Source organism: Phymastichus coffea, unplaced genomic scaffold, assembly GCF_024137745.1.
Source record: "Phymastichus coffea isolate CEN01 unplaced genomic scaffold, Cenicafe_Pcof_1.1 PCOF00016, whole genome shotgun sequence".
Lineage (NCBI taxonomy): Eukaryota > Metazoa > Arthropoda > Insecta > Hymenoptera > Eulophidae > Phymastichus > Phymastichus coffea.
This window is the reverse complement of record NW_026706827.1, coordinates 1,178,197-1,189,794: the sequence shown is the minus strand read 5'-3', so window position 1 is coordinate 1,189,794 and position 11,598 is coordinate 1,178,197. Positions and strand designations below refer to the sequence as shown.

The 11,598-nt window shown below is 30.3% G+C and overlaps 2 protein-coding genes across 2 annotated transcripts; one reads left to right on the top strand and one right to left on the bottom strand.

Moving 5' to 3' along the window:
• Window positions 1–130: 130 nt before the first annotated feature.
• LOC131675153 (large ribosomal subunit protein uL11m) lies at window positions 131–1,922 on the bottom strand. The gene is made up of 3 exons (XM_058954019.1): window positions 1,290–1,922; window positions 863–1,049; window positions 131–445 (listed from the first exon to the last, which is right to left on the bottom strand). Exons 1-3 carry the CDS (start codon window positions 1,422–1,424, stop codon window positions 180–182), a joined length of 588 nt encoding a protein of 195 aa, XP_058810002.1. The 5' UTR covers window positions 1,425–1,922; the 3' UTR covers window positions 131–179.
• A 157-nt stretch (window positions 1,923–2,079) lies between these two features.
• LOC131675139 (spindle and kinetochore-associated protein 1-like) lies at window positions 2,080–4,297 on the top strand. The gene is made up of 5 exons (XM_058954000.1): window positions 2,080–2,121; window positions 2,428–2,541; window positions 2,743–2,864; window positions 2,939–3,413; window positions 3,483–4,297. The coding sequence occupies exons 2-5, from the start codon at window positions 2,457–2,459 to the stop codon at window positions 3,644–3,646; spliced, it is 846 nt and encodes a 281-aa protein (XP_058809983.1). The 5' UTR covers window positions 2,080–2,121; window positions 2,428–2,456; the 3' UTR covers window positions 3,647–4,297.
• The last annotated feature ends 7,301 nt before the right edge of the window (window positions 4,298–11,598 follow it).

Below are 11,598 nucleotides of genomic sequence, written 5' to 3'. Positions count from 1 at the left end.
ACTATACATGTTAATAAATCACAATATAATTTATTAATTATTAATAGATATTTCAACATAAAGTTATATCTACCTATTAAAAAAAATATTTGAAAAAATCAATTAAAAATTTATAGTTAACTAATTTATTTATATGAATATACAAAGTTATTGTGAAGTTTAATTTTGTTTATAAAACTTTAACCAGTACGAAGCATCTTTGCTTCTTTTTCTTCTCTTATTACTTTTAATTGTTCTTCTACTATTACTTTTCTTTCGGCTAAAAATTCTTTATATTCTTCAGGATCTAAGTCCCGTACTATTTCAATTCCTATGGTTTTGGCAGTACCAACTAACATATTTGTAATTTGCTGGAGACTCATTAAAGCTAGAGGAGGATCTTCAGACTTTATTTTTGCTATTTCATATAAATGTTTTAGAGTTATTTTACCAGCTATTTCATTGGCTGCAATACATAAAAATAAATATTTAATTTATATTCTGAATTTTTTTTTAATTAGTTGAATTTCTTTATAAATATTGTAAGATGTTATTACATCACCAAAGTATATGGTTTAAAATGGAAAACAAGTATCTTAAAATTTTGTTAAGCCATTTTCTATATGCTTAGATTTATGTCACAATACAATAAATTTGTATAGATATAATCATATAATGAATTTTACCTTTATGATTTACTGATTTTATTTTTGATACAAAAATGTCAATGTATAAAGGAGATAATTTGCTCAAAATAAATCTATAAAAAAATTACTTTTCATATCTATACCATAAATCAAATTATAACATAGTCCATATAAAATGTTCATAACTATATGTGGCTCTTTTAGATATTTCAAATAACAGTGGTAATATCACATACCATGCATTCGTCCTCTCTGTATTCCAGCAGCTTGTTTTAAGTAGTAAACAGCAGGAGGTAGGTGAGTTGTTAATGTGTAAGATCTATCAAGATTTGGTTTGATTCTACATGGAATAGGAATTCCTTCTTTGATATGAGCTGTTTTTTCATTAAATTCTTTAACAAATGTTGCTATATTAATATTTCTCTGTAAAAAACAAACTTATTTAAAATATTTATTTTGACAAATAAAGATAATTATATAAATATTACAAAGTACACATGTTAATGAGAAAAAAGTAAAAAGACCAAATTAAGGTGTATGTTAAATTGTTATAAATCCCAGTAACCTTATTCGTTAAATACTCTACACTAGGAATTAGTAATTCTAGTAGATTCTATAATTATCCAAACATGTTTGTAATTATAATTTAATGTTATTCTCAACCTGGCCAAGTTGGGGACCTAGAGGCGGTCCTGGCATTGCCATTCCTGCTGGTATATTAGTTTTTAACTTTGATGAATGATCTATTTTTCCAGTTATCTTTTTAGCAAATTTAATTCTTGACGCGGCTTTTGACATATTTGAGTTTTTTTAAATAGAAATTTAAACTTTCAGTTTTATATTTACAAATTTCAACATGTAAACTATGTTAACCTATAGTATTAGTATTACAGTAAATTCACAATTGAGAACCTTATTTATATGCCATTCTATTGAAAATTATTGGGATTGATGGGACAGACTCTCGATCTTGTACGTTCGTCGTTATACCTGCGCTATAAAGCGGGATTTTTTATTTTTAGTATAATATATTATTTGCTATTATTTGAAGTTGATTGGAGGAATGCTTCAAAGTTTATTGATCGTATTTATTAATCTTTATGACTGAAAAATTTAATGGTTTTCACGAGCTCGACTCTGTTCGAACTGCTGTATCTAAGTAGCCGGAGTACGGGACAGATTTTTTGCAGTTTTATCTTCGATTTTGATCAAAATTATTTACATAATTGCTTAATTAAATAACTGCAGCTTATGAGCACAAATGCGCCAAGTAGCAGAAATCCAAATCGACAAGCACTCAAGCAACGTTGCCGCTGGAAAATTTTTTTTTAAGGGACCCTAGAAATTATTACATTTAAAATAAATGTAATAATTTCTAGGGACTCTGAGAAAAAATTTTTAAGTGGCAACACGTTTTTGAATGTTGGTAGCAATATATTCAATTCGGTTAGGGATAAATTTGAAATTAAACAAACGGTTGAGCCAAAATCATAAAGTAATCTTTTTTCAAATGTTTTTAGTATGAAAATTTAAGTAAAATAAAAATCTTTTAAATTGAGAGTGTATAAAATTATGAAGTATAAGTTATCTAATTAATTCAATTGTTTTCCTAATTAAATATATATTTTAGTCGTTCCGGTAAATCTGTAACCTATAAATATTTTAAAAGTTTATCGTTTTAGACCGGTTACCTTTGTTACTATTGTTTTAAAGATTACTATTAATCTACATATTATTTTAGAAAATATTGTTCTAAATATTATTCTATTCTATGCATGTAATAGTAAAATTAACATTTTAGAATCAATTTAGATATGTTTATCTGAAACCATGGCATTTCAATCACTAGAAGATCTTTTAATACAGCAAACACAAAAATTACAAGATCTGGGAAATGCCACAACACTGATTCAAAGTAAGTTATTACTACCATAATCTATAGATATAAAATATATTTACTACAATACTTTTGATATACAAATATGTTTTAAATACTAATAAGTCTGAAAAACTAATAAGTTTAAATCTAATTATATATATAATATATGTTATATATAAATTCAAAACTATCAGCTAACTTCTTAAAAATTCATTATTAATTTTTAAATAATTGAAGGTAAAAGTTTCATTCAAGATGAATTGGTCACAGCTTTTCAAGATGTAAATAATATCTCTTCAGGAATTAAAGATTTAAAGAAAAGCATTCAAACAATGAAAACCAACAATGAACGCTGTAAGGTAAATATATCAATATTCATAAATAATACTTTTTAAATATAACTTAATTGTACTTAGAAATTACTTGTTTGAAGGAATTATTAACCATCTTATTAGCTTTGGATCAACAAATTAAACATATGGAAAATAATATACCATTAACAATACAGGAATATGTTAACTCAGAAATGCCAATTCATACTGATGAATCAAAACTGGCCTCTGATTACCTAAATAATACATTAATTAATAATACGATTAATAATGGCAATACTACTAGTTCCAACCATATGACTGAAGGCATGAAAAATTGTAAGAAAATATTATTCAATGAACCAGATATTCCATCTATACTCCCAGTTATCGAGGATGAATTCAGCAAGATACCTAAATATATTATTGGACGCTATACACTAGAAGCTCTGAATAATTTGATATCAAGTATCAATCAAATTATCAAAAGTAAATATTCAATTATTAATTTAGGCAAAAATGGTGCCAGAAAAAAAGGAGAATTAGACGTATACTTACATTATAAAAAGGAACAAATGAGTCTAGGAACAGGAGAAGGTAATTTCTTAAGTTGTGATATTTTAGCTGGCTCATTCAATACAAACTGAACTATATTTTTTGTTTTAGAAAATACTTATTTCTTTACATCAGAAGATTATGAAAAATATGTAAAAACGAAACTTGATAAAACAAAATTAAATTTAATTATAGCACTTAGACACTGCAAAAGATTGAGAGAAATTAGAACAGCTAAGACTGTAAACTATGCACTAATAATACCTAATGTTTAATAGTTTTATTTAAAAAAACATGTATCCAAATCAGTTGATAGTATTACATGCTTGAATTATGTGTATGAAATTGTATGTTTCAAACTAGATTTATGTAATTCTGAACTAATATATCAATATAGAATTTATAAGTAGATAATCAAAGTCCACATAGTGATGTTCTTGTAGAAATGGTTTCATAGTTTCGACATTGCAACAAGTATACATTTTTTTATATTTTTTTCAACTAGTTTTATCTAACGCACTCATTTCTTGTTTATATATTTAATATACAGTTTGATGCTTGAATCAAATCAAAACTGTTATAAGGAAAATTACAAATTACCAAATACACTTCCTATTTAAAATAATTCAACAATTTGAAATGCTCATGCAGTCATCAAGAATTTTTCCTTCATAGAGAAGTCACAGAATCTTGGTAAAAAACCGATCTTTACTAGTTTCTTTTACAGTTAATGTTGCACTTACAGGGAGTTGATTTATTTGATTAATAATGAAGCAGTCAAATTCGTCGATTTTAGTTTTTCTTATGCTAGGAAACTAAATCTTATCTATGTGATTTAAAGATAGTTGTTAATAGAGCTCTTGAACAATAGTCTCCTTCGACATTAGCTTTGGTAAGTTCAAATTGTAGATCGAAATAAAGATGCATTAAGTATATAGAATTTATTCAACTTAAATGTTACAATTTTGGTTTTTTACAAAGTATATTTCATTTTTTATTGTGTGACGTGCCTTGTTTCTTTTTGCTTGTGTTTTGTGTGATTATGTTGTATATGTGTGTGACTGTGTTTTTGTTTGTGTTAATGTATTTTGTATTTCCTTCTCATCTTCTTTTCCATTAGCCTTCCCTTTTTCGTCTTCTTCTCACTCTTTCATTCCATCTTCTATCCCATCCTCTCTCTTTCTCTCTCCCTCCTATACTTACCTCCCCTCTTTCTGTATGTCATCCCATTTATAATCATCCTTCTGTTTTCTACCACGATGTCCATTACTACTCCTGCTTCCTGGCAAGCACTGAGGACCTTCTTTGCTGCCCTTACCATTTCGTCCCTCTCTTTTCTTTCTTCAAAGGACAGCCACTCGTCTAAGCTCATTTTTCCTTCTCTTCTATATATTTCTCTTTCCAAGTCCCATATCTTGTCTCTGTCTTCTCTGCTATTAAACTCTACTTTCAGCCTTTCTCCCAATTCCTTTACGTGATTCACTTTCACTTTATAAACATTTTCAAACCATTCTTCTATTTTTACACCTTCTTCCCATTAGGTCCTTTTTTCACTACCAGTATTCTTTTTTTCCACTCGTCCCATTCTTCTCCTGGTGATTCGTCACTCTCACATTCCATTTTCCTTTTTTTTCTTTTGTTTTTCTCTTTTTTTCTCTCTACTTCCTCTTCTGCTCCTTTATCATCTCTTTCTTTTCTGCTTTCTTTTAGGTTTTCCTCAATTGTTCTTAGTCTTATTTCCTGGTTCCTAGCCTCTCTTTCCAACTCTTTTACCTTATTTTCCACGTCCCTTCTTTTTTTTCTTTCTATTTCCATCCATTCTTCCAGGCCTTCTTTTTCTACTCTTCTGTCTCTTTCTATCTTCGTTATTTTCCTTTCAATTTCATCCATTCTATACTCTATCCCTTCCTGTCTCTGTTTTATTTCTGGTCCTCCTATACTCTTTAGGCTTATTATTTCCCCCTTAATTTCCATTCTGTCCTTTAACCATTCCTCTGCATCTCCTTTTTTCCCATTTCAGTTCTCTCTCCAGATCCGTTACAATTATATTATTTACCCTACTTTCTCTATCCATTCTCTCCTTCATGTGATCCATTTCATCCCTATTATCTACTCCTTTTTCTTCTGCCCTTGTCTCTCTTCCTTCCATGCGTTTTTTCATCTTATTCACCTCTTCTTCCAATCCATTCATTCTTTCTTCCCACTTCTCTTGTCTTCTTTTTTCTTCTCTTTTCTCTTTTTTCCTTTCCTCTCTATCTTTCTCTAATTCTTCTCTAAGTTTTTCTAACCCTCTCTCCCATTTTGCCTCCCTTTTTTTCTCCGCCTCTTCCATTCGCCTCATCATTTCATTTAGCAGTTCCTCTTTTTCTTTCTTCCCCTCTCTTCTCAGTTCTCTCATTTCTGCTAGTACTCTTTCAATTGCATTATCTTCTCCTTTACTCTCACCCACCCCTATCAATGTTCTGTCCATTTCATTTCCTTCATCCCCATCTGTTTCACTCCCCTCGTTTTCACTTTTGTACCTTTTCATCTGCCTCACTTCTTCCTTGTTTCCTCCTCTCAGGCCCTCTTCGCTCTCTCTACCTCTCACCCCCTTTGCCTTCCTCTTATCCCCTTTACCATCCCTCTCTTTCGCTGTTCCTGGCGTTGTAAACATCTCGTTCCTGTTTCCTATTCCAATTCCCCACCTTGCTCCCGCCTTAACTCTCTCTCTTATTCCCTTTGTCTTCGCCTTTATACCCCTCTCCTACGCTCCTCTTTTCCCGCCTTCTGTCTTATCTAACCTAACCTATCCTTTCTCCCTTTATTTTTTCTCACTTTACTTCCTTCGCCCTTTGTTTCCCTCTCTTTTTCTCTTCTCCAAACCCCTTTCCACTCCTCCTGTACCTTTTCTCCACTTTTCTCTTCACTTCCCGCTCTCCTTTTCTCTAAAATTGACTTATACTCAGCACTCACACAAGACACGTCCACACTCATCCAAGTCTCAATATAACCTCAAGATGCATTAAGTAATCAACATAATTAGCCATTCGACTATTACGCAGAATAAGTAGAGATTTTTCAAAATGCAAAATTCAATTCTTCGTACGATTTATTAGCTTCGCAACTCAATTTAAAATCTTTAACAAAAAGCATATCTCGGAACAAACAAACACTTGTTGTCAATGTAGTAGGTAGCTAATTTGCCAATAAATAATCCGTACTCTTCAGATGTTAGCTGCATTACGAATAGCTTTGATACGCTTGTCCGACTTTATGCCTTAAAAAATCTATCGACAACGACAACAGTACAGCGAAATAAAATACATTTTGATCGATTTTAGCATTAGTTTTCAATCTGGTGAAATCCACGCGCTTACTTACAAAAGCTTGACTATGTGCCTTGCCATTTTAAGCGTACCAATAATTTTACGCTTCTATTTCTATCTCTGGTTTTTCTTAGATAATCTCGTCATAAATATTGCAATCGATAAAACCATGGAGGGGTTGTTCGATAAACATTCTGTCGATAAATGTACCGTAGTGGCAAAATACAACTACTCATTACAGTCGCAATCAAAAATTCACGATGAAGTCATCGTTATTTTTAAAATAGTACGAAATTTAATGCTCAATGTCAGGGGTCACCAACAATTTCAACGCATTATTTAATTCATAGTTAACATACTTGTACGTGATCCGGTATTTTGCTGAATTCCAACACCCAATAGAACTTTTCAACAACAGCTTTCACAATTGTATTGTCCGACGTTCGGAATCCTTCAAATTTGAAAGATATGCTACAGTTTCATTAATTAAATTGATTTGCAACATTAGGAATCGAGGCTTTTAAAGTCTGAGCAACTATACAAGGACTAACAAATTTAGCGTTTGCTAAAAAACTTAGAAAATTGTAGTAACTTTTTCACGTAAACTTATCAAGAAACCACTTGTGACAGCAAACTATTATACTATTATATATGTGGATTATTTATTGAAAGTAAGAAATAAACATTGCCTATGAAAAATAAGCTTTTATTGACATGTTGATAAAAACGTTGTCAATAAAAAACTAAAAGTCGAAAACACTCGAATACTAAAAGATTACAAAATTGAATACGCGAGAAATCTGCCTCGTTATCGTCACTTATAGATAAATATATGATTGTTCAATTTTCAGTTCAGTTGAAAAAACCACTGTCTCTATTACAAGCTCTAAGATACAAAAATAGGACTTGACGCTTTTTCATTGTATGGTTTAAATATAAAATTGTAAAATATTCGCACTGAAAAATTAAGAAACAAGTATGCAATATAAATAAAAAGCTACTACAACAGATTAAGATCAGATTTCTTAAAATTATAATCGCAATGTTAATGTTAAGAAAAAGGAGCTAAAAGAAATTGTAAAAACGACTGTCTCGTCTGTTAACTTAAAACTCGTAACTCAATATATGACCTCAAAAATAAAATTTAATGCTTTTGATTTGCCACGTGGTATAAATATCGCATTCTATATTAATCGCATTTACGAACCCTACTGAAAAAAATCACATGATTTGTTACGTGATTTATCACATGTCATTTTTGCATGATAAATCATGTTATTTGTTACATGATATCACATGATTATTAGCGGAGTTCAGGAAAACAGAAATGGTATGTGATATCACGTGATTTAATGATATCATATAATTAATCTCTTGGTCCCGGTAGATGGAACACAGGTATCTCCTTATCCCGGGCTTGCTTGAGCCACTTTTTTATGCAACTTTCCATATTTTCATTTTCTGCCCCCCCCCCCTGCATTTTTTTCTACTTTGACTCGACAGAGAAAATTCCGCAATAATATTCTTCTTACTCTTTAAAAAAGTAGAAAAAGTGTTCGGGGGAATCTGTAACTCCCTAGCGATTTGTGAGAGATTCCCTCGAGAGTGAGAGTTTTGTAGGTTTTACATGAACCAGACATAGAAACTTGAAGAATGATATCAAACCGAAAATATATATGTATGTAAAACCTTTACAAAGATGAGAAGTACATACATACACTGAAAATAAGTCGAGACATAAATTAGTACATTACGATACAATTACGGGAAAGTATATTCTTGTGTTGACGTCCGAGCGAAGCGAGGGTGGAAAGATACACGAGACGAGAAACTTTTTTCCTGAACATGAGCCGTACTTTTTTATACGACGTGTGGAAAGTGAGATATTCAACGCACGTTTTCTGCCGAGCATTTAGGAAAGACGCACTTTGCGCACAGAGTATCGAAAATATGATTATAAAGATGTCTTGTAACTATCAGTGGAGGAGATATAAGGGCTTTTTTCCAAGGCACGTCCGATACTTTATGATATGTACATATGCATGTATGTAGTCTCGCCTAAATGTACTTTGTTTTATGAGCAATGGCAGCGATAATCTGTTTCTGGGGAAATCCCAGTTGAGATAAACAGTAAGGTTTTTAGGGAAAATTTGTGAGGAATTTTTCGATTATTCGGAATGAAAAAGTTCGAATTATCGAGGTTTTTTTTTACATGTATTAGTATAGGAATTTCAAGGGACCGGCGCATAAGTTCAAATTATCGAGGTTCGACTGCATTTATTTTCATTAACAATTTTTGATGACAATATACATGACCAGTTATATGACATGAAAATTTTTATATATAACATGCTGTTTTAATTATGTCTTTTATTACAATAAACAAATATTTATTATTCTTATACTTTTAGAAATAAATTATTTGAAAATAATCATCATTAAATTATAATATTCATAGAGTACGTGGTTACATAAATATTTCATTGTTGATTAGGAAATGACTAAAAGTATAGAAAAACATTTAAATTTACTAGCGTAAAATAACAATAATCTCTCATAATGAGAAAATATTAAAATTTGAACATGATACTTTGAGTTTGAAGGTTTAGAAAGAATACTTCCCAAAGATTAATGAGCTAATATATAATGACAAGTTGAGTATTCATGGCTTCAGTTTAAAAAGTCATAATTATTCTCAATCTTAATATTCATGTTTACTTAGTTCGTCAAATTTCTGAAAAGTAACATATAAATATATAATTTTAGTAAAAATGTAAGCGCAATACATATAAAAATAATTGTATTTTTTAGATGGGCATATTGAAACTTCTAACAAAGTGCACGTTGTTGATAAAATAAAGTCAGAACGTATTGTTGCACTAAGAAAACTACTTGCTGGTGAAAAAACTGACTGAAAAGCCTGAAATAATTTCATCAAATGACAATAGAAAATCTAAGGGATGTTCAGCGCATAATGTAGAATTACAGGATATAATTGAAAACATTACTAGAGGCTTATACTTATACCTAATTATTAGAATTAAAAATAAACAATATTAGAAAATTAAGAAAATCATTACATTCCATGCCTAAAACTAATTTAGATTTTAAAAATAGGATAGAAACATCGAAAAAATGTAAATACTAGAAAATTTCAGCAGCAAAGAAGTGCAAGAAAGAAAATTACGTATTCAAAGGAAATCAATCTAGATTTTAACAATATTTATAAGGTTGAAGATATTATAAGATTAAACTTCGATCAATTCACAGATTTATTAGCAAAATATATCGTTGAAAATTATATAATTCGATTGGGTACACTGGACAGCTAATAGATGACTATTTTACTAAACGGTATTGCTTGTGGATTTCCGAATAACACAAAAACAGTTTGGAAACGTTTTTCGGGAAACTTCAAAAGGTTTTCTCATTTTAGTAAAAAAGTGTTTTTAAAACGTAGGATAAATCCACCTATTTTTTTAATTTTCAGAGTATATACTAACATTTTGCAAAACGTTTTCAAAATGGTTTTTTCCATACAATTTTTTGCAGCCTGTATATATCGATAATATATATAATTCAGATGTTTGATAACGCTTGTATATTTTTATCCTAGGAGGGAAATATTTAAAAAGGTACTCACGATGATGGAAGTGTGAATATAGTGTTGCGTTGATCGGAGGATCGACTCGACTGACCATAACCCCATCTCTTCGGTTAAATTAGCCTTAAAGCTATATTCAGATTCAATTCTATAATTCGAATTATAAAATCGTTACTCTTTTATTTATGAATAATCTTTATTGAGTGTGGAGCTCGTGTAAATCACTATCTTTAGGTTCTAAATTTTCGTGAAAACACGTAGTTTCGAATATTATTTTTTCGAAGTGATTTGTTAGGTGACATCACGTGATTTTTTTAGCAGAGAAGTATTGTAAAAGTGAAAAGTTTGCTAGACGGCCGCATGAAAATATCAAATATCTGAATTATATTTATTTACGATATATACAGACTACAAAAAATTGTATTGAAAAAACCGCTTTAAAAACGTATTGCAAATGTTAACCCATTAAGGCCCATACCAAAACAGCATGAGATAGCGCTAAACTATGCCATTCATAGCATAAGTGAAAAAAAGTACCCGTGTTTTTACTTTTGCCATTTGCAATTGTTTATAAAAAATTATTTAAACAAATTACCAAAAAAGTTAAAATATTCATTCAGTTTCTTTCATGTGTTCATCTTGATGTTTTCTACACGGAGCTATAGAACATTTTTGGCAAAAAAATATACAACAAGCTCCATCCAAACTTGCCAAAAGGTTCTAAGCAAATTAGCGAATATGAATACTATCTTCAGAAGTTTATGAGTAAACGTTCTAACAAGCGAAAGAAGTCCAGTAATCTATCATCTAATGCACACAATATGATACAAGGTCTGTACAAGAAATGTTTATCAGCAGCGTGTGTAACAAGAACTGCATTTTTTTGCCAAAAATGTTCTATAGCTCTGTGTAGAAAACATCAAGATGAACACATGAAAGAAACTGAATGAATATTTTAACTTTTTTGGTAATTTGTTTAATATAAATACAAATGGCAAAAGAAAAACCACGGGTACTGTTTTTTTCACTTATGCTATGAAAGGCATAGTTAGTTTAGCGCTATCTTATGCTATTTTGGCATGGGCCTTAATGGGTTAATATACTCTGAAAATTAAAAAAAAATGGTTGGACTTATCCTACGTTTTAAAAAAATTTTTTTACGGAAATGAGAAAACGTTTTGAAATTTTCCAAAAAACGTTTTCAAACCGTTTTTGTGTTATTCGAGTTATTGGATTACTTCACTTGTTATACAATACCAAAAATACAAGTCCGATCCATATGGTCAAATCAATGCAGTATACTACTGCAAACGAA